Source organism: Pyxicephalus adspersus, chromosome 6 (genome assembly GCF_032062135.1).
Source record: "Pyxicephalus adspersus chromosome 6, UCB_Pads_2.0, whole genome shotgun sequence".
NCBI classification, from domain to species: Eukaryota; Metazoa; Chordata; class Amphibia; order Anura; family Pyxicephalidae; genus Pyxicephalus; species Pyxicephalus adspersus.
This window is the reverse complement of record NC_092863.1, coordinates 25,714,646-25,739,011: the sequence shown is the minus strand read 5'-3', so window position 1 is coordinate 25,739,011 and position 24,366 is coordinate 25,714,646. Positions and strand designations below refer to the sequence as shown.

Genomic DNA, 24,366 nt, shown 5'->3' with positions numbered 1-24,366 from the left:
GGGATCCGACGGGCAGGACACTGGAGAATGCCGATAGGATCAGGTAAGTGTTTATTGTTTATGTTTTTAGCTACCCCAAGTTTTTGCTCAGGGTTACCGCTTTCAGCATGTTTTTTTCCCCGAGCCACACTCCGGTTTACCGCTAAAGGGGTTAGAAACAGAAAAATGCAAGTATACAAATTATTATCCATGCTACAGCTTATAATGGACTCGTAGTGAACACCCCCAGCTCCAAATCTCTGTGAATTATAGTTTTTGATTAACACGCAAAAGTTCATGGGGCAGGCTAATAAAATGTGAGATCAAACATCTAAGTGCTTGGAAATTGTTTTCTTTTTTTCTCTTTTTCTGAATATAGAGACACTTTGCAGACAAAAAGCCCATCCTTAAAAAAAAAAGAATTAGGTGTCATGCAGGCAGATGTTTCGGTTGATTTACTATGTCAGTAAGTGACATTGACAAAGCACTGTAAAGGCAGCCGCTAAAAATATATTTAATATTATGTTGTAATATGTTATTACTGTAATCATAAATCTGTAAAAACCACAAAAGCCAGATGTACATGTGCATAGTGTAGCAAACCATAGAATTTAGTCAGATTTCCCCATTTGTCAGATGAAAGCACTGAAAACAAAAAATAACGATGCTTGAATAGTAAGTAACTGTACTTTTCTATTTGAACCTATTAAACAAAACAAAAACAAAAAACAACAGTAAATAGCTTCAGCAATGCACATGCAAACAGTGAATTCATTGTAATTGTTTCCTTGTTATGGATTGTAGTTTTTTTGAATGTTTGCATGTTTTGGTAGGTTTTGCATTAAAAGTATAAAACACTTTTGCTTTAATTTTAGCCACATAAAGCTAGTTTTCTGTTGTCATTTAGAATTCCATGATTTTTTAATTTGAAAGTTTTCTAAAGGACTCTGGTTACCATGTGTTGCTTTGCAGCAAACTGTAAAAAACGCTAACACATATCCCATTAAAAAAGGAGGCAAAAGGATGTACAGGTCTCGACTACTATGATTCAGAATATATAGTGCTTCTCCCTAATATCAATATGGAAATGCACTATGCAGCTTCTGTACATGGTCCTTGTGACATACGAGGGGGTGCTAAGAAGCTCCTGGCTTTGCCCAGAAAGAAGAACCAGAGTTATGAAATAACACATTTATTCAACATATTCCCCCCGAGACTAATGCACTTGGTACAGCGTAGTTGCAGCTTTTCTAGAAAGTTCAAATAAAATTCCTTTGGTTGGGCCGCAAACCAGCTCTCAGCAGCATCTTTGACGTCGGAAATTTCCTCAAAACGTTGCCCCTCCAGGTGTTTCTTCAAATTCGGGAACAGATAGTAGTCCGAAGGGGCCAGGTCAGGTGATTAGGGGGGATAGTGGAACAATTGGAAACCCAGGGTGTTCAATTTGACAGCCACAACGTTGGACGTGTGCGCAGGTGCATTGCCCTGCAAAAAAAGGATCCCTTTGGTCAACTTTCCATGGCGTTTCTTCTTAATTGCCTCCTTCAGCTGGTCCAGGAGGTTAGCATAATACCGTCTGGTGATACTAGAGCCCTAAAGAATGGTAGTCAACCAACAGAATACCGTCTTTGTCCCAGAAAACGGAAGCCATTACTTTTTTGGCCGATTTCTGGGTTCAGAACTTCTTCGGCCATGGATACCCGCTGTAGTGCCATTCCTTTGACTCTTCCTGGGTTTGAGAATCATAGATGTGGAGCCAGGTTTCATCCTCAGTCACTAACCTAGCCAAAAAGTCCTGTGCAGTCACTGTTCAAACATTTCGGCACCCACTTCGCTGAAAGCATGCCCATGTCTAGGATAGTGGTGATAACAAACCCAACACGCTTCTGTGAGATGTCAAGTATCTGGGATATCTTTTTTGCGGATATTCCCGGGTCCTCAATAATCAGCTCATGGACAGCGTCGCAGGTTGCCGGAACAGTTGAGGTTGGGGGTCGCCCACTGCGGGGCTCATTTTCAACTGTGAAATGCCTAGTCTTAAAATGAAATATCCAGGTTTTGACAGTGCTGTAGGAAGGTCACTTCTCCCCCAGTGTTTGTGACATCTCAGTGTGAATGTCCTTTGCTGACTTTCCCTGGAGAAACAAAAACTTCATGATGGCCCGTAACTCCAATTGTCCTACTGCAACATACATTGTGATTATCATGCTATTACATAAAAGCAAATGTCTTCATAAGGTAAATCAAATTCACATGGCTATATGAAATAAAATGGTTTTCTTGACTAAAAACCTTTGTAGAAAGTACAGAAAATTACTGTTGATTTTTCAAACAATGCAGTTTCCTTGTCACTTTGTGTGAGATAAAATGAGAAAAAATTATAAAAAGCAAAAGCAATCTTATCTTTCTTGAGTAAACTACTTGACGCTTCACTCCACATTTTTCTGGCAAAGTAACACAATCACTTTAAATTAAATTTAAACTAATTTAACCAGCCCAAGACATATTTATCTCCTTATTTATGCAAAGCTTCCAGCTCCCCTTCCCTAATTTCAGAAAGGGCAGGAAGAAACAACTCATCAATCCAACCTCTACAGTTTTTTTTTCAAAACTGAGGGCTCTCAGTTGTCTTCACCATTAGTACACAGATTAGTCAAAGCTAAAAGAGGATACAATTCAACCAGCCCACCTAGGCATCTTCCTTGTGTGCCTTAGTTCCAAGTAAAAGTAAAAGTAAAGGGGCAATACCTCAGCATTCAAATGTACTTCTCTACAACAGTGGATATTTTCATAAAATTCAAAGAAGTTGTAAAGTTCTAGGTATCTTGCTAGTAACCTTTTAGAAGGTGATAGGTAATAATTGTGTAGATAATGTTACACTGGTGGGCTTGCTCATTAAAAAACTACAAAACAAATGCTTTGACACATTGGACCTGATTTATAAAAACTGTCCAAGGCTGGAGAGGATACACTTTAATTTTTCAACCTGGGTGATCCAGCAAACCTGAAATGGATTTCTTAAAAGTCATTTGCTATTTGCTAGCAAATGTTTTTAATCCTAGACCAGATCCATTTCAGGTTTGCTGGATCACCCAGGTTCCCTGATGAAAGTGTATTCTCTCCAGCCTGGGGGAGTTTTCATAAATTAGGCCCATTGATGGGAACAGGACTTAATAACCCTGGCAGCTCCAGGTTGTGACAGATGAAGCAGAGACATACACATTCGGATAGATTACTTAGTAAAACAGAGTGCATTTAAGTGTTGGGTGAGGAGATTGTAACATAACATTGGCAAAAATGTATACATACTGTGACATGGCAAAAGGAGTCATTTTAAGGGAAGGTATATTTCTCCACGTTTCCTACCCTATGGGAGAGATTAACCAGCAACATGTCTGCTGGGATTCCAGATCTGGGTTTTTATGTCACTCAGAGGTGTTCTGATCCAGGCCAGAGTTGGGTTTTGACTGGCCTGTTCTAATGCACAGCTGTAAACAGCAGGTAAAAAGGGAAAAAGAGTAAGAAAACTCCCTCTGACCTGGGGCACAGGAAAGCTGCCTGTGAGAGTCATTTTTGTACCACATGTAAGTAAAGGTTGCTGGAACGTTTGTGTTGAGTTAGCTGGGTTAGCCACCAACTGGTAGAGAGGAATGTGCCTAATGTATAGTTGTTTTGTTTTGTTTTATCTTATGCAACCTTTTAATAAAAAGGACTGTGGGTCAGTTTCAAACCTATCTACTGTCTCCAGTGTGCTTCATCCATCTCTCCTTTAGTCTGAGATTACCTTTCACCCCAGAAAATGTGATCCCACAAGGGTAGTATACCATACATGGTGCAGGATGCGGGCACCTCTCTAATTGGACTGTAAAATGGAGGATGTGATGAAAGCGTTGATTCAGGCGTCTGTGGCCCAGCAGCATGCTACAAGACACCAATCACCAGCAGAGTGAAATGATGAAGCTGTTGTCTGCCCAGATTGTTGCAATATCAGAGGCCCAGCAATTGGATCGCAGTGTCCCTAAAGAGGTAGCTCTACGCCGGGCAAAGTTAGGTGAGGACTCTGCCGAACCAGTACAAACTGTCAATAAAACTATTGGTGCAAGTCACGTCTCACAGAAAGTGACAGTGACTGATGATGTGGAGGCTTACCTTGCTACTTTTGAGAGGATTGCGGTGCGTGAGAGTTGGCCTAAGGAACAGTGGGCCGGGTATATTGCGCCATTTTTGACTGGCTAACCCCCAAAGGCCTATTTTGATTTGGAACCTGAGGCTGCCCTGGACAATGAAAGACTTAAAGCAGAGATCGTTGCACTGCAAAAACTCAGCGAGTGCACCACTGGGGGTAAAAGCCCGGAAAACGGCCCCGTTCACAAATGTATGATCTTATGCACCTTATAAAGAACCAGAGTTCTACAACCAGAGTGCTTATCGGCTCCAGAGATATTTGAGCGTGTCATTATGGATTGGTATCTACGAGCACTGCCTGCCAGCTGGGTAACCCATAGTGACTCCAAATCAGTAGACCAGCTTGTGGAAATGGTGGAGCGGTATAGTGCAGCTGAGGAGTGGTTAACTATCCCAAGGCAGAGCGGCCTGGCTACCATTGAGAGAGATCTCCAGGAACCCCTGATAAGAGTGTTATATGGGTGGGGGATATGGGTCCTGGGAAATAGGTCCTGGGAAATATGAGTAATAGGACTGTGAAGAGACTGTAGGCGTAAGGCCTAAAGAGGGGCCAAAGAGGGCAGTAAGTTCCAAGTGGCCTTTGGGAGGACTGAGTTGAATAAATTTAAAATGTTTCCGTTGCCAAGGGTTAGGATATATTGCTGCTAATTGTCTAATAACCAATAAGCCAATGCAATGTGATTTTCTGAAAAAACGTATGTCTTTGTTTGCTCAGATGGTGTGTACTGCAGTTAGCCAAAGCAGTCTTGAGAAACAAATGTGTGTTATGTTAGTTGATGGAAAACCAGTCACTGCTTTGCTGGACTTGGGAAGTGTTGTAAAAGCAACATTTGTCCCTCCAAATACCAACCTAACACTATAGGGGTAATTGTAATGGTAGGTTTGGTTCCCACATTGTTTCATGATGCCATAGTAGGGGGGATTTTCCATACTTTTAGAAGTCGTGGTAAAACAGGAGTCAGGAGTATGGGTCCTCTGAAGGCCAGCCTGTTGGAATCAGCCCTGTCCCAGTTGACAGTGATCCAGAAGGAGAAACTGTAGGTGTGACCAATGAAGATGAAATATCCTTCCCTTTCTCTGTTATGGATGGAGGCCAAGAGGAGGCAGAGTCAGATGCTGAGGTCACAGACAGTGTTCACAATGCTTTGCCCAGATCTGATGCTGCAGATGCACATGATTCTATGCCTCATTTGGAAGTGAAAAGAGATGATTTTCTTCCTGAGCAATTGAGAGATCCTACGCTGAGTAGAGCATGGGAAAATGTAATTGTAATGTAAAAGTAATTGATGGCAAACCTGTTGATGATGATATGAAACTGTCCTTCCCTTACATTGCACTGAGGAAGGTATCAAGTGGTGAAACAAGGTGATCATGTGATCGAGCAATTAATTGTTCCTAAGTCTTATAGAAGGACAGTATTGGATCTTGCCCATAGGCATATAATGGGCATATAATGAGTGGACACTTAGGGATGGAGAAAACTAGAGAACGTATAACCAAGGGGTTCTTTTGGCCTGGGTTACACAAAGATGTCCGGGATTACTGCGAGTCAGAGGTTGGACCTGGTAGGTCCACTGGTAAATTCTGCAGCATCAGCATATACTGGTCGTAATGGACTATGCCACCAGATATCCTGAGGCCATTCCCTTACAGAATACCTCTGCCAAAACTATTGCCAAAGAATTGGTGCAGGTATTTAGCCGTGTCACTATCCCGAAGGAACTGCTAACAGATCAGGGTACACCATTCATGTCCCATGTAATGAAGGAGCTCTGTAAACAGTTTAAAATTTCGCAGCTCCGCACTTTTGTCTTCCAGCTACAAACTGATGGGTTAGTGGAACGATTTAACAAGACCCTAAAGAAAGGTAAAAAGATAGTAGACAAAGATGGGTTCCCCAGTAATCCACGGGCTATTCGCCTTTTGAGTTGCTCTTTGGCAGACACCCCCGCGGCCTATTAGACATAGCAAAAGAAACCTGGAAGGGTCGAACCACGCCCTATAAAAGCATTAAAGAACACATCTCTTTAATGCATAACAGAATCACTGCTGTTGCGATATATTTTGTGCCCTTACTTATTGTGATAAGACATGATTTACAAAGATGAAGAAGGAATATGTTCTCTTGGTTCGGGTGCTGTAACATTCTCAAAATGAATGTCATGCACCGGCTACTATACCTACTAAAAAACCTTGCCCGTACACCTACCCACCCCGCTTTTACTAAAGTTTTGATCAGAGTTTATATGGTTCATATGGGGCAATGACTCTCCCAGGGTTAGTTTTATGGTTCTTAGAATGTCTTAATTATTGGGGGCAGGGCCTTCCCGGACCCAGTACTTTACCACGCAGCGGTTCATCTGACCCGTTTGATAGCCAGGTGTAGACATAGGGAACTAAAGAGCTGGATCAGATTAGAGGATACTGTTTCCCCGGTCCCTATTCATCTAATGCTTTGGTCGCTGCCTAGCACTGCTGCCCAGGTTTGGAGACATCCCCATATAGGGGAGACCGTGCGTGTGGTTACTAAATTTTTATCTAGCTCTCAAACTGAGCTCTATCCTTCCCAGCGTTCCTGCCTAGCTTTACAGACCCTGTATTTCTTAATTGGAGACAGTTGGGAATCGAACGGGCCAGGCAGTTTTTCTGTTCCAGTGGCTGGATACCGGAGAGACAGTTACAAGATGACCACTCCTTGCCTGATCTTGGTCCATGGAAAGTGTTGCAACTCCGGCATTTTTTGGGTTCATTACGGGCCCCACACCAGTTTCAGCGACCCCTTACAGGGTTGGAGCAGGTGTATATAGGCGAGGGACCAGTGAGAGGAATTCCTATTGCTTTCTCATTGTTCTGGAACTATACCTGGGTATGTTGAGAAATGGGAAAGGGAGTTGCAGATATTTTTTTCAGACCAACAGAGGGAGCAATTGCTCTATTTTGGACATAAGGCATCAATTAGTAGCCATTATCAGGAATCTAACTCTAAAGCTACGTACACACTTCCAATAATTATCGTTGGTAAATGAACAACGAACGATCCTGCACGATATCGGCGAACGATCGTATAGCACCGATCCTGTACATGCAGATAACGACACGATCGTTCGCAGATATTGTACACACAATAGATGCGATCGTTTGAGCGATACAGGAAGTGACGTGCACGACAGGAAGTGAACGAACGTTCGTTCATCACGCATGCCGTGATGAACGAACGTTCATGGACGTTCGTCCATCAGACCATGGACGATCAATGAACGACCGTACACACGATAGATGGTAAATGATCGTCGTCCAATCCGATCCGCCGGTCCGGTCGTTCATTTCCAGCGACTATTCTCGTTCGTCGGCGTCTTTGGTTACTTTTTTTACGAACGATTTTTGACCAATCGATCGTTCGTCGTTCATTTCCAACGATAAAAATTGGAAGTGTGTACGCAGCTTAAGTTACTAACAAGTAGGTACAGAACGCCGGTGGTTTTGGCCAAAATGTACCCTGATACAAGCCCCCTTTGTTGGCGCTGTCAAAGTGCCCAAGGAACATTGTTGCATGTATTCTGGAGCTGTCTATTGTTACAGTCTTTTTGGGGGAAAGTGGCAGATATCATTAAATTGCTAACAGATGTGTCTATATATGATAAACCGGAACTGGCCCTGCTCCACGTCTCCACCATGTCCAGTGAGAAATAAACCGCATTCCTCACCTGTCACTTATTAAATGCTGCGAAAAGCTGTATCCCCGTTATGTGGAAACAACCAGGGCCACCGACTATTAAACAGTGGCTAAATAAAGTGAATGATAGTAGAGCTATGGAAGATCTCGTAGCATCCGACGAACAGTTAAAAGTCAAAAATACTCAATTCTTTTGGGAACAATTTTTTTGGTGTGCAGATTATATTGCTTGTCAACAATAACCATACGTTTTATTTTTCAGTTTCCTGTAATGTTTGATATTCAGTATTCGGTTACTGTGTATGTCCTATGTATTATGCTATTGGGTATTCGGTTACTGTGTCTGCCCTATGTATTTTGCCATATGTATTTGATATCGCCATAGGAGACATACCCTCCCCCCCTTTCCTTAATTTTCTCCTCCTATCTCCACCTATCTCTTTGCCTTCCCCTTCCCCCCTTTTTTTTCTTGAAAATGTATTTTGTTGAAAATGTTGACCTCCTGGAGGCTGTTTAAAGTAGATGTTTAATTTATCTATGTTGTATACAATTTTACTAACTGACAGTCATCTATATAATTTGTTATTTGATGTTTGTATTGTATATTGTTGGTTTTCTGTATGTCAAATTTAAAAATAAAGTAAAAAAAAAAAAGAATCACTGCTGTTATGCCCCTTGTTAAAGAACATATGGCGCAAGCCGAGGAGGCCCAGAAGCGGGTTTATCAAGGAGGGGCCAAAGTTTGCAACCTTAACCCAGGAGACAGGGTGCTAGTTTTAGTACCCATGTTGGAAAGCAAGTTTCTTGCTAATTGGCAGGGGCCTTTTGAAGTTATGAAAAAGTAGGGGAGATGAATTAAAAAAAACAGGAAAAAGGAAACCAGAGCAGAGCAATGACATTAACCTCATCAATCCTTGGAAGGACAGGGAAACGTTGGTAGCCAGGCCAGTCCCAAAAAGCATTACAGGTCCCTTAGTACTCGAGGTAGAAGTTACAGAAACCTTATCATTGTCGCAGAAAAATCAGACAAAAGAATTTCTTGTAAAAAACAGAGATGTTTTCTCCAAAATACCTGGGCGAACCACAGTCATTAAGCATGACATTATAACCAAACCCCAGGTTCGGGTAAATTAAAAGCCATATCGTATCCCAGAAGCTAGACAAGAAGCAGTGGCCGAGGAGGTTAGAAACATGCTACAATTGGGAGTAATAGAGGAATCCCATAGTGATTGGTCGAGCCCAATTGTGCTAATCCCACAGCCAGATGGAAGCATCAGATTTTGTAATGACTTTAGAAAAAAAAAGTGTTGCCATGGTGCTCCTGCCTCCTTCCAGAGAATGATAAACAAGACTTTGAGACCTCATCGCCAGTACGCGGCCGCATATTTGGACGATATATTCATTCACAGCCCTGACTGGAAAACCCACCTGCCACGGGTACAGACCGTATTAGATGCACTCGGGAAAGCAGGACTGACTGCCAACCCTAAAAAGTGTTGTATAGGCATGGAAGAAGCCAAGTACCTGGGGTATGTCATTGGTCCCAAGCCCAAAATAATAAAATTGAGGCCTTTTTGTGAATCACTGGCTTTTATTGCTGGTGCTTTATTCCCAATTTTTCTGAAGCCCCATTGACAGACCTCACTAAAGGAAAAAATTCTGTCATGATTAGGTGTAACCCCGAAGCCGAGAAGGCTTTGTTAGACTCTGAAGCAGGCTCTCTGTGTACAACCAGTGTTGGTGATTTCAGACTTTACAAAAGAGTTTGTTGTTCAGACTGATGCTTCCGAGGTGGGACTAGGTGCGGTACTGTCCCAAATCAAAGATGAGGAAGAGCACCCCGATGTGTACTTGAGCAGGAAACTGAATGTACATGAGAAAAACTATTTGATTGTAGAAAAAGAATGTTTGGCTATCAAATCGGCATTGGAAGCCTTTAAGTACTATCTGTTGGGTAGGAAGGTCAGACTAGTCACAGATCACGCCCGTCTAAAACAGTCCAGTGACCAGGTGGTTCTTGTCTCTCCAACCATTTAAGTTTACAGCACAGACCTGGTAAACTCCAGGATAATGCAGACAGTTTGTTACAATTCCACTGCCTCTCAATGTTGGTTGCTCAATCGCAGTGGCTTGAGCAGAGGGGGGGAGGGGATATGTGACATGGCAAAAGGAGTCATCTTTGAGTATATTTCTCCATGTTTCCTCTCCTATAGGAGTGATTAACCAGCAACATGATTGCTGGGATTCAAAACCTGGGTTTTCTTGTCACTCAGAGATGTTCTAAACCAGGCCAGAGTTTGGTTTTGACTGGCCTTTATTTACTGCACAACTGTGAGCAGCAGGTAAAAAGGGTAGGAGAGGAAGAAAGCTCTCTCTGACCTGGGGCACCGAAAAGCTGCCTGTGAGAGCCATTTTTGTACCACATGTGAGTAAATGTGAGGCTGGGTTAGCCACCAACTGGTAGAGAGGTATCTGAATGCTGTATAGTTAGTGCCTGTCTAGGATTTATTTTGGTTTGTTTTATCTTATGCAACCTTTTAAAAAAACTGACTGCGAGTCAGTTTCAAACCTATCTACTGTCTCCAGTGTGCTTCATCCATCTTTCTTTCAGTCTGAGAGTACCCCAAAAAAGGTGATCCCACAAGGGTGGTATACCACAATACACACAGGACATGGTCATTTAATGAAATTAAGCAACTTTTTTTAAAGAAAATATTCCTATTTTTGGACCTTATAGTTTTCCATACACCATCTGTGATGTTTAGTAGTACCATAAATGTTTTACAGAAGCTGTTGAAAAATTAATATGTCTCTTTTACAGTGTTATATTATTATTTACTTCTTGCTACTGACTACTGCAATGTTTGTATAAAACATGCTTTAAGTAAACTATATGGAAAACATAGGAAGAGAACTCCTTGGCAGTTCATATTTTACTCAAGATGTGGAGGTAAATAGCAAAACATCTACTTTAGTTTACAGAGGATTTCATCAACATTTCCCATTTATTGCATCATTTAATGTTAAGGCTATAAACGTATTCTAGCAAGCAGCTCAAAAAAATATATGATTGACAGCCGGCACACCCAAATGTTGTAGATTCTGGTTACTATAGCATGGTGGGTGTTGGCAAAATGAAACAGGAGAGTGGGGACAAAAGTACAACATATACTATAAGTTCTAGAACACAATCACATTGTAAATGTCCCATTTTTATACCTGTGTATGTATGTATGATTTTCTTTTTATATCTTTGTACAAAAGCCGTACTTGTTTCAAATAAAAAATATATTTTTATTTGCTACAAAAAAAAAAAAAAAACTGCTTTTTCTTTCTTGCTATTTCTATGTAATTATCTCCAATATAGAAGGCAAACAAGTAAAATTTCTTCTCTTTATCTTTATAAAAATGTTATTTTGAAACATATGATTATTTTAGGCTTTCACTGGCTGTTATTAATGAAAATAACAGTCTTTAAAGCAAATAACCGTAATTGCTTGGTGCCTTAAGTCATATACAATGTAATTCTAGAAATAGGACCTATGTCAGAGGCCTTATCAGGTTTTAATAATGGGTCACCACTAAGATATTTCATTACCTACATGACTGGGACACGAGGTGAGCAAGTCAGCAACACATTGTAAGTGCTAGTACACACGGGTAGATTTTCACTTCTGAAATCTAGAAGTGAAATCTAGAAGAAAAAGATTGTTTCTAATAGATCATGTTGGAAAATATTGATTGATTGTGCACAGGCTACATTGTATGTATAAATGATTAAATGTATCTTATAAGAATTCTAATTGTTTTTTATCAGACAAAAATGATTTGGAGAGCAGCACCTTGTACACGTGTACATGTGTGTGGTATTTCCCCCGGGTGGTATTTCTAACTGTACTTGTACAGAAGATGTATCTCCCCTATTACTGTCATTATATGCAGTAGTGCAGAAATTTACAGATTAATTTTGGAGTATTCTGAGTGTTACAAAAAGCTTTTTACTGTTCAGGTAACTAGAAATAATTAATACGTTCACCCAAGTGAGGTTAACTGTGTAATGGAATTAAATGTTGTATTAAAGATATTTGGTGTCTAAACCCCACACAGGCAAGATCAGAATATCTAAATCTTAAAATTATCGACATTGTTGTGGTATTCTTGACATTACCATATTACAGAATGTTGTACTTTGCACTGCATTCTCTTTTAAGTAACCCCTTACACACCAAATAAAACCCCCACTCCAGAATGATGTGACAAGTCTTTAAATACATTGTTAAATTTAAAACTCCTCAGCACACAAATAGAATCTCTGTTTGTAATGACAAATAAGGACATATTCTGTTATGAATACCTTTGCCTGCTCCACCTGTTTCTTTTGCCTTCTTTATACTATGGGTATAATTGTTCTGTTTTATATGACGCCACCTACCTTGTGATGCTGCAGCCCGGGGTGGTATCTATTAGAATTTGTCTAACAGCAGCTGTATATCCCTCACCTTTTCATTTCAGCTCACCTTCTAGACATGCATAGCAGATACTCAAATGTTACAACTCTGCTCAATAGGGACTTACAGGCCTATTAAAGATGCTGGGGAGGGGGAGGGAATGGGGGGGGGGGGGTAGTTGGTGTCCAAAAACTTGTGACAGCCAGACAAAATGAACAGCTAAATTTTGTTCACAAATATAAACTTATATCTAATGCAGAACAGAAAAAGAAATAATATTCACAACATTTCCCACTACAAATAAACTGAATAGAAATCTCACCAATTAGCACAAAAACAGAAACCTTTCCCAAGCAAATGGCAAAACTGGATCAAAAATGACAGAACATAATATAGTCATTTTTGGTATATTTTAAAATACAGCTGGCCAAATAAATCACAGGGTTTCATCCAGCATGACAGGTACATTTGCCCCAGATACAAGTTGTATGCATTTTTATACAAGTATTTTTCTGTTTAGTCAGTTTTCCTTTTGACCTGAAGGTGGAGTTGAAGTACCAGGCTTAATGACAATGAGCTTCTTGGCCAGGTGGGGGAGCTAAAGAGGCCGGGGTATGATCAGGTGTAACTGTCTCACCTGAAATGCATCCTGGAAATTAGGCTGGTGATATAAACTCCCAGCCTGCTTATTCCTGTCTCTGTCTTGGCTGGTGAGCTGGGAGGAGGGCCAAGGTGAACCATGAGTAAAGACACAGACTTTGTTGCAAAAGATGTATGGTTAGGGCCTTAGAGTCCTGCACAGCACTAGGCTGGCCTGGATTGCTAGTTAAGGGAACTAACAGTGAGTTAGTGGCCAAGTGGCCAGGCTTTATTTTTGCGGTTTGTTTAATTTTGCCTATTTTTGTGTGGGAATAGTGTTTAGTGAATAAAAACCTTGATGCACTTTTAACCTGCTGGCCCTGTTTCCTGCTTAAAACACCCCCCAGTTGCTACGTGCGATCTCACAATACATATGAACGAAGTGCAAATTATTGTCCTTTCATAAAAGGGTTGTTGCAATGTGTATTAAAATGATATAATTACGGATGGATAATGGCCTCTACTAATTCATAAAAAAACTATGAAAATGAATGATTAATACTACACCTAATCACAAAGAGACAATTCCTATAAACAACAATCATGTTATAAAGGTTTGCTGAAAAAGAGACACATTTGGTATATTGAGCTATGTGCTGGAATGTGTATGTGCGGCTGTTTAGAAAAAAAATAGCATGATCATTTATATTTTATTATATATTTACATGCTATTTGTTTAATAAAGGCAATTTAGTAGTTCTGCAATACTGTGGGTATGAAAGGGTTTAATGCTCTATAAGATGGTTGTGAAATTCAATCAGCCTTGAAAACAAAATGTAGGTTTTCTTCATTTTTATTCTTTGGGCTGCATATCATTATTATTTTGTTTTCAATATAAAACATAAAAGGTGAAATTGTTGAATACCACTCCTCACTCCTTCATGGCCAAGTTAAATTCCTACCTTGGGCACCATTATTTTCCAGAAACTCCACAAAAGCATGAACTCAGTTCACTACTAAAATAAACCATTGACACTTATTTGTATCACATATAATCGGTTTAATTCTACTTGTTATAAACCTGAAAAAAGCAACCAAAGAACTTTTGAAATGGCAGAGAATGGAACATGTGTGTCTTGGTAGACTCCGGCCTGCAGGTGCCCCAGAGTAGACTTTACACAAGAGAGCAGTTCCTAAAATTAGAAACATGCTATACGATTTCAATGAAAATGAAATAAATGCAATAGATTAATGTATTGCACCTGAAGTCATTTCCTTTGCACCTGCACCTTACAACCCAAAAAAAAAACTGCTTCTTCCAACAAAATGTGTACTTACAGGGTGTCTTTTTCTCTTTCTGTCTACAATAAGGATTACTTTAAACTCCTCCCCAAATAATGCCTGGAATCAGCAGAAATTTTTCAACTATTAAAAATAAAATTTAAAAAAAAGTACAGCCTACAGCTAAAACAAATATACTCACGTTCTTCTTAGTAAAACATCAATTATCTCTATTTCCTTTTAAAGGTTTTTTAGTATACAGCATTTTTTTATAATAATTACCATGGACTATATATATATATATATATATATATATATATATATATATATATATATATATATATATATATATAGCACTTACAAATTAAGCAGTGCTTTACACATTCCATGGGCATGTCACTAATTAGCCCTAATTAGTTAAAGCAAATCTGTCTTTTCACAGGCCTCTAGCTGGAGGAATAAAAATGCCCAGCAAAAAAAAAAGGTAAAATAAATAAAATTATAGCTTTACACAGACCAAAAAGGTAACTGAAGCCTTTTAGTAGGTGACTTGAGAACTGAGAGGAAGACTGACCTGTGTAAGTGGACCTTCCATTTTAGTAGAAGGTCCACTTTAAGGTAACACAGAAATAATGGAAACCTTACAATCAAAAATGTTCAAGCGGGCATATTCTTTATTGCAAAAAGAACAGGAAATGTCTCGTCTGCAATAAAACAAACTTACCAGCCTTTTTGCAATCTCCTCTTGAATGTATACTGAACTGTGCAGGAGTGCCATGAACATGCCAAGGATTCCACACCTGGAAGAGGACCAGGTAAAGATTTTTAGAACCAGCTAAGGAATGAGGAGAGGTGAGATAAGTTGTGATTGGACAGGGAAGTTAATTTTATAGCAGAAGAGACATGGCCTTTGCCTTCTGCAATAAAGAACCTGCCTGAAACTTTTTAACTGTAAGGTTTAGTTCCGCTTTAAAAGGTATTAACAGTGGTTTTTAACAGGTTTTATTTTTTATTTATAATGGACCGAGCTATAAAAATTTCAATCTGTAAAAAATATCTATAAATATAGTCTTTGGCAACACTTTATTTATTTAAGCTGTCGTCAAAGTGTGGATTTAAAGCAATTTACCCTTTAATTAGAACTGTTATAAAGAAATCTACTAACAAACGAATATTTACAGAAAGAAAATAAATATATCCACACATTATTATACTACTCTTAACAGCTTGGGACTTGCTGCCAGTACTGGCATGCAATGCGCAGCTCAAAACCCTGCCAACTGCTTACTGCAGTTAAAAATTGGAACAAGAAACCAATGTGACAGCACACATGCAGACAAAAAATATGTGGCTCATTTTTAAGTGGTCACTGGGAAGCATCTACAGAATTTCAGGTCTGCCAACTGCTTGGGTCATTCTTAATCCAGCCATCTTCATTTAAAGTATTTATTGAGGTTAGTAAGTAGTAGTAGCTGATGTTTTTTAGGTATTTAAAAAGTGCTCTGCTATGTTTTTTTTTTTGCTTGCTCTTGCATTTTTGCAAGCATTTGTTACACATTCTGATGGCTTTCTAACTGTCTACCAAACTCCAAGAAAACACTATAGGCGACTTTTCAATATACAACATGCCAGGGAGCATCTAACTTGAATGGAATGATAAAACCCAGATGGTAATCACAAATATTTGCTTTGTTAAAATGTAGAATTATACTATTACCGCCATAGACGTTGGCAGCTTTGTTTTTATGCAACAAGATATATAAAGAAGGTGTAGGAGTGCCTTCAAATATCGGGATTCTTCCATCTTATTTCACAAAAAAATTTAAAGCCAGGGAAAAGCTTGGGATCGAAATGACTGCTCTGCTCACATCCTGCTTCCTGAACTGATTCTCATAACGTTTGCCTTTTGAAAACTATTTTAAATGTTGCAAAATGAACACTACGGCCAGGTAATCACGTGCTCCAAGCCTTTCTTACTGAACGAAGGCAGAAAAAACTAAGAGAGTTCTTATTTTTCAAGCCAAATCCTATAAACAGAAACATTCAGACTTGGCATTATTGTTAACCAACTGGCAGAATAATAAGTGTTTAACTTGCAAATAAAAATAGAAAACCTTGGTTAAATTAGTTTTTGGTACTTTCACACCCAATCATTCCTTGAAACTATAATACACTGCTTCATTAATGGAATATCACTAACAAAGTATACTGAACAAATGAAGAAAGTTACAAAAAATGTCAGTAAGTTAAACAGAAGCAATGATACACAACTAAGTCTGCAAATATAGAAATTCAAGTGCGGGGGATTTCCCAATGTCACCCCCTAATATGGAGGGAATGTAACAAAGAAATGGAAAAATAATATCTAATCTGCAAAGACTGCAGGGGTACTGGTAAAGTGCATTACTGAAATCAAATAATAAACTATACCAATCTTTTAAATGTTTTTGCCGTAAAAATAAATCAATTATCCTGTCTCTACATTTAGGGTAAAACAGCCACATCCATGTAAAATCCTTCAGCAGAGTATTTTACATTCACCTATTTTCTCCACTTATTTAACTGTAAGTGCCACTGCAAAATTCATGGTGCTTCCAGGTATGAGTAGAATGTGACCTCATCTGATTATGCAGTGTGTGGTAGAACGCTTGAAAAGTAAGTATAAAGTCCAAGGACAGGCTTTACATAAATAGTGTCACTTTTCTTTGAATGTGCAAAGGTTTGGTGTCTCTTTTGCCCAGATGTAAAAAAAAAGTAGCAGGATGCCACCTACTTCTTCTCTTCCATCTGAATAGTGCAGAACAGTGCTGTCTGTATAGCATTTATTCTGTTGTCGCTGGGAATTATCACCAACAATAATTTCCAGCAACCAATAATAACAGTAAATTGTAACCTAAATTCTGATTAGTGATCTTTTCTTTTGACTAAGGTTAAGCATCTCAAAAAAAGAAGAGTGATTATATCATGTTATTTCATCAAGTGTGCTCTTCATTGTTCAGTCTCTTGCTGGGGGAATCCTAGTCCAGGGTGCACTGCATAACTTAAGTGTTTAAAATTTAGTACTATCTTGTAACTGCCAAGTATTATTGGTCTACTATTGCAGTATACTGGTGGTTTTATTTCATTAACCAGATGACATTTAACCTCAAAAGTTGCTAGGTAGATGGACTAAGTACTGTTTGCTAAGCATACATACCTACATGTAAGGTGCTAAATTTAGTAAAACCTTGTTTTTACATATTTTTATAATGGTTCTTTACACAAACCATTGCATAACAAAGTAAAAAAAGAAAAATTCTACATAAAAAGTATAAATGATATTCTATAATGTATCCCCTTTGCAATTACAATGGTGCTTTAATAACTTTTTTTTATATATTTCTAAATTGTTTATTATATCCATAAAATTAGTGTGCTGAGTGAAAGGATGAGGCAAATGCAGAAGTCACTATAGCCCCTGTAATTTTAAAAGTTCCTTCCATTAGCATGCAGCAACAGGGATTAAAAACCCCAATGCAATAAAAAAAGAGACAAGAAATCGTGAAATTAACTGGCCTGAAACAGTGTGTGTCAGGTGACTTGGTGACATGCTATGTAGAAGAGCAGTACAGCCCAGGAATATGGGCAGAGTCTGGTAAATGTAAAGAATATACATGAATCGCGAAATGAGGTTTACTAAAGGGTATGTCTTTCAGGCACTTGCACTGCAGCTGTACGGCCCTGGTAATCACCAGTATTCACCAGACACCAGTTCTCTAATCTAACGCCGCAGTCTCTACCTATAACAAGCCCCCACTCAGCCTCAGGCAACTGATTGTGTCTCCCAAAACTCGGTTGCCCCAGGACTTAGTGAGCAGAGAATGGTGTCTGTGGATGAGCCGGCAGCTGACCAGGAGCCCACAGATAAACAGTACAGGAATTACCAGGAAATCAAGCCGCAGTCCAACACAGAAGAGCAGTCCACCAAACATGGTACAAAGGAATGGGCACAAGCAGAGTCAAGGTCATAAGCAGAGGTTTGTCCAGGCTGAGTACAAGCGAAATGTTTGCTGGAACAGGCAAAGGTCAGCAACAGAAAAACACATATAAATCTCCCCACCACAGATAAGCCCAGCTAATGCTACAACAGGCATAGATCAATGGGAGAAGAAAGGCTATAAAGCTCCAGCAGCCATAGGCAGTGCAGGACTGAATCAGGAACTACTCTGCTCATTAGTCTCAGCACAATCCCCTTCAGCTGCACAGTCTCAGAGCAGGGCATGCATTGACATGCAAAAGGGAAGCAGGGATGCACAGGCTGCAGAGCAGAGGACTGACAGCTATTTGCCTGATGTGCCCTGCTTCTGCAAGCGATGCCAACAAAGGGGATAAACAGTATGTGTTGTGCTGTGGCAGCCAACAGTACAGGATTGCTGCCTAGATGATTGTTTCCCAACAGCAGCACCAGAACCAGCATTTGCAGATTTGATTGGTGGTAGAGCGGTACTGAACTGCTCACTGCCACTTCCATTTATTCTCTATTTGGCTGCTGTGGGTAGATGCTACCTGTAGTGTCTCCCCCAAGGCAGTAGTTCATTATCATGTGGAAGTGGTAACCACACTGCAGCTCCACCACTAGTCTGAAAACAGTTTATTGACAACATTTTACTCACAGGAGAAAAGTGATCAAATGTAAGTTTCTGTGATGCCAATAAAAAAAACTAATACTTTCATAGGAGGCCAGTGTAAGAGATATTCTGAAAATACTGATAAAGGCCTTGTCAACAGTTTCAGAAAGTGACTTCTAATGTAAGGGCCTGTCCTTATTCACAATCTCATTATTCTCTACTATCCTGGAACAACCATTTCACAGTCTACTTGGTACATAATAAATATATTTTTCTAATGTTTTGTAGAACACAAGTTGACACTGTTAGTTGCTATACACAATTTTATTTAGGATTTCTGCTCTTGGTTTCCCTTCCCCTTTTGTTTCCCCCTTTGTCTAGTTAATTTTGACCTGTTTCTTTTTTGTTTTTTCTGATGTTTTTCTTTAGTGGTTTATTTCTTTCCAGTTTTATATGTCTAAAAGCGGTACATGTTTTCATGTTTTTCATGAAAATTAATTTTACAGTATAATAATAGTATGAGTATAATAAAGTTTGAAACACAAAACCATGTAAAAATAATAAATTGAAAAAATTTAAAAATCTATATTTTTTTAAATTAAAAAAAAAAAAAATACATATTAAACTCATACTATTATATATACTGTAAAATAAATGTTCTTGAAAACAATGTACTGCTTTTACACATATAAATCCAATGTATTGCATTCAATACAGTTATTTTGTATTAAATGCAATACAAATGGATTTTGAATTTCCCGCCCTGCGGGCAACATACACACGCACCGAGGAACTCCCCGGTGACTCATCGGGTGCAGAAGCCGGCCGTGCTTGGTAAATGTCAGATTCACTACTTTAAAAATGTGCCCCTTGTTGGTTGTGCTAAAAAAGCAGTTTATCAGTAGAATTTATAAATATTTCTCAAGGCCCCATTGCCTTATGTCTTTTTTTCAAATAGGGGTCTTTTTTACTAATTTTAACAAGCCTCCTTGTAAAAATGTATTCTGCTAGCTTAACTGTGTTTTTTCCTAATATGGGCTAAAAGAGGAAGAGCCAGGCATTTGACAGAAATATTAGTGTAGAGTGGGAGTGTTCAACTTCAGTCCTTGGGCTCCAAGATACACACACATTTTTAAAATGTAACAGACAGAAGAACATTTTAAAGATATGGTTTGCAATGTCAAATATTTCCAGCCAGTATTAGGCCCTTGAGAAATGTAGTTTGTGACTCCTTGTGTAGGGGATGGCAGTTAAGTTTATCCTTCGTTTTACATACCAGAGATAAATTTAGTAAGACATATACATCAAAATATAACACGCTTTTCAGTCATTTGTCCCACGCAAAGACAGATATTATTGAATTTAAAAAATGTGCGCACAGAATTTATATACAGAATTATAGTGCAATGGTTCTACAGTAAAGAATCTATTCAGTTTACAGTAAACCCGTCAGTTTGACAATTTGCAAAGTTTTTATTTTGTTATACATACCTGAGAGAGTATCAGCTGTCCGTGAAATTCATTCACAAATTTTCTCAGAAAAGAAAAATATGCATCTTGACCCATGATATTTGCAAGATAGCGAAGTAGAAAATAACCCTGAAATAGAAAAAAAATACCTATAACTCAGAAATTGCTCAAATAAGTATTTTTCTTTTTATAGTGAAATATAAACCAGTTACCTTTAAATAATGGACTTGCATAAAGGCTTTGTCTGCATTTAGTCCATGTCGTACAACAGAAGCTCCAGAGTCACTCACTTCTCCTGTACTATTACCTAGGGGTCTGATGGTGTAAAAAAATGATATCCATATATTAAAACAAAAGAAAAAACACTAATAACTTTTTTTGTCAAATATTAGCAAAAAAAAAACTAAAACATATTTTTTTACTGTACTGTAGAAAAAGGTTGTTGTTTGTGTTTTTCCTGACAGTGGAAGTTTTTTTTTTTTTAAATCAAGCAGCAAGGACAAGTAAAGGTATGTCTAACTGCTTAGGGCCAATTCATACTTTCAATTGACTGCAGTTCTACTGCAGGCTCAACTGTGTTCAACTCAATATAAGCAGTTTGGAACCATTATGTTCATGCATTTACATGCAGCTGCAGTGAACAATGAGGTTTCTGGAAGCAATAAGTTGCTTTAGGGTGTATGGTTGTTTTTCCTCTTCTACAGGAAGAACCCTAACCTGCATTGTAGTTTGCTGCTCCAGTTTGCTATGCACCAGGGACTGGCTAAGCTCGAAATTTTCCTCTGCAGATGTAAAAGGCATGTAAAAGGGTCCCAATTGTCATGTATGCGCAGCTCAGTGTGGGTTGTCAGAATACTTGGCAATCCTGTCTTCCTCTGCGCTTGCCAGGACTGAATGGTCTCCCATGCTGAGAAGTTGGATCATCCTGGTTTGGCCAATTAAGATTGCCAAAAAGTCACAATTATATAAAAAAACATGTGGGGTTTATTTATACTTTGAGCAACTAAGTCTACTCTGATGCAAGGTTAGATGAAAAAAACCTTATTGGACAGTTTTACTTCCCTTTGACAGAATCCTTGGTAAAGCAGAGCTTTACTTCCCCATGTCACAGCTGCCTCGTGAACACTGTTGGTTGGATAATCGACAATATTAGTAATAATAAATAATAATTTTTACACTGCTGATCCTCATTTACAGCTTTTTCATTAGTAAAGCGAAAAGGCAAGCAGCAAGATAGTGACAAAAATCTAATTCCAAAACTTGTAAGACAAGCAGTCAAAAGTGAGGTGTGTTAGATGATCTCACACTACAGAACTACAGTTATGAGCATTTTCATTGAACTACTTGAGCACAGATAACATTTGAAGAACTTCCCTAAAACACAACAAATCTATTTCAGAAAAATTACAATTTACTAAAAGTGTTTTCAAAAATATTTTTTTTTCCTGGTATATTTTTACTAATACATAATTTTTTATCAAACAAAAAGGAAAATAGACCATATGTTTAAAATTGTAACATCACAAGAACAGACAGGTTTAAGATTTTTTCCTAGCTAGATCGATCTCAAATCACCAGACTGGCTGAGAGAACAGGTATTCTATTACACTTCCAAGTATTGATTTAAAAGCTTACAATACAAACCCTGCCAGAATGAATGGCTCTTTTCATCCCTACTCCCTAAAGCCGATAAGGAGCAGTAGATTATCAAAATTGCCTTTCAGAAACTTTTAGAGAAAGATTCAGCAAAGAAAGATACATTTACTGGAGCAGTAGTAGCACTTACATTTACTAGAGCAGTAGTAGCACTGCTATCACCTATATGGACAGTGTAGAAGCTGTAACTATTGGAGACATGAATGGATGAATGAGATTCCAATCTGTCCCTACCTACTATGTAGCGAAACCATATGAAATGGAAAGGGCTTTGTGGAATCTGCGGGGAAAGAACACCCTGTTCAGCTTGAGTCTAGTCTGGCATCTAGAGCTGGGTACTGGGCAGGCAGCAGTAACAGCATGAGGAGGAGGCGGCAGGCCCTGAGACAGAGTGTGGACAGCATTGGTAACTGCCATCTAGAAGTGGCCACTGGGCAGGCAGCGGCAGCAGCAACAGCAGGAGGAGGAGGCAGTGGGCCCTGAGATGGAGCAAGGACGGCATTACAGCTTGAGGCCATCATCCTTTATTGACAGTGTAAAAGGTGTAGCTATTGGGATGAATGAGATTCCCACTGTCCCTACAGTGGCGGTGGGCCCTGAGACGTAGTGTGGTTAGCTGTGTTACTCCTCCTGCTCTTACTGCTGCCGCCTGCCCACTGCCCAGTACCCAGCTCTAGATGCCAGACTAGACTCAAACTCAACAGGGTATTCTTTCCCTGCTGATTCTGCCAAGCCCGTTCCCTTTCATGTGGTTTCGCTACATAGTAGGTAGGGACAGATTGGAATCTCGTTCATCCATTCATTTCTCCAATAGCTACAGCTTCGACACTGTCCATATAGGTGATGACCTCAACCTCTAATGCCCTCCATGCTCCGTCTCAGGGCCCACCGCCTCCTCCTCATGCTGTTACTGCTACCGCCTGCCCAGTACCCAGCTCTAGATGCCATTTACCAATGCTGTCCACGCTCCATCTCAGGGCCCACCGCCTCCTCTTCCTGCTGTTCCTGCTGCACGCCCCAGGCTTAATCAATATGAGCCATCAGGATGCAGGTATACTTCCGATGAGCCAACTGATTCGAGTGGGTGGCATCTTTAACCCTGGAGCGCAGCTCGAAGCGTAAGTGGAAGTGCATGTCAATCACATCCAATTGGTGCAAATATGCCAGTGTGGCGGTGTAGAAATTCACTTCTATGATGTCCCAGCGCACATTAGGAATTGGGTACTCTAGCACTTCACCAGCTTTGAATCCAACAGACATGGACATGTTGTATATCACCAGACATTTGGGGCTCAGCACCTCACCACCTTGGTTTTGTACATTTGCAGTGATTGCTCATGATACCTGATAACATCCTATGTACATGAGTTGATGATAACGTCGGGCTGAGGTCCATGTTGGAAGTTGGCCAGCACGCTCTCTATGTACTCCGAAGAAACACGGGTCAGGAAATAGAACCGTACAGGGTGGTGGTCAGTTCTGTAATGATGCACTTGGCGGTAAATTATGCCATTGTGCATTTCACCCAGAGATCCCCCGACGTGTCGTTTGCAAATTACATCTCACCCTTTCCTTTCAGCTGCTTCTCAGTCCGAAACTCATCATTCTGCAGTATTTTCACAGGATCCTTGGTGACGGATCTTTGAATGGAGTCTCCCAGGACGGCCACATACTTGTTGTGGAGAAGTTTCCGGACATCTGCTGAGCTCAATGTGTTCATCCAGGACCTCTTGGTTCCCGTTTACAACACCGGTGTCTCCCATCTCATGCCCCCAACATTTACAGAGGGACTGCTGTCCCACTCCCCAGTTCCGGGCTAACATACACAGAAATTCAGTCCGATAAAGCGTGGTACCGATGGATGAAGCAGAAGACGTGGCCTTCTACATTCAATCACAAATTTCAGGTTACACACTTGCATTACACATTTCAGGATGTCATTAAAGATGCACTACACCCAGCTCTAGATGCCAGTTACTAATGCCTTCCACACTCCGTCTCGGGGCCTGCTATCGAGTGAAAGCACATGAAAGGAAACGGGGCTTGGCGGAATCAGCGGGGAAAGAAAACCTGTTGAGCTCGAGTCTAGTCTGGCACCTAGAGCTGGGTACTGGGCAGTGGGAAGGCAGCAGCAGTAAAAGCAGGAAGAGTAGGCGGTGGGCCCTGAGTAGTGTGGATGGCATTGTTAACTGGCATCTAGAGATGGGTACTGGGAGGAGGAGGCGGTAGGTCCTGAGACGGAGCAAGGACGGCATTAGTGGTTGAGGCCATCGCCTATATGGACAGTGTAGAAGCTGTAGCTATTGAAGAAATGAATGGATGAACGAGATTCCAATCTGTCCCTACGTGTGAACGGCAGTAGTAACTGGCATTAGGGTACTGGGCAGGTGGCAGCATCAGTAACAGCAGAAGAAGGAGGCGGTGGACCCTGAGAAGTGTGGATGGCTTTGTTAACTGGCATCTAGAGCTGGGTACTGGGAGGAGCAGA

General features: G+C 39.9%; 1 protein-coding gene across 15 annotated transcripts in view; it reads right to left on the bottom strand.

The window, feature by feature from the left end:
* The window catches only part of AOPEP (aminopeptidase O (putative)), a 404,684-nt gene that overhangs the window by 233,092 nt on the left and 147,226 nt on the right, over positions 1–24,366 (bottom strand). For all 15 annotated transcript variants that reach the window (XR_011921333.1, XR_011921334.1, XR_011921335.1 and 12 more), the window contains 2 exons: positions 20,435–20,537; positions 20,244–20,351 (listed from right to left, as the gene is read on the bottom strand). Coding sequence is in view for 10 of the 15 variants with exons in the window: in XM_072414973.1 (XP_072271074.1) it covers positions 20,244–20,351; positions 20,435–20,537 (211 nt within the window). In the remaining 5 variants the exon portion in view is untranslated. The remainder of the gene's footprint in view (positions 1–20,243; positions 20,352–20,434; positions 20,538–24,366) is intronic.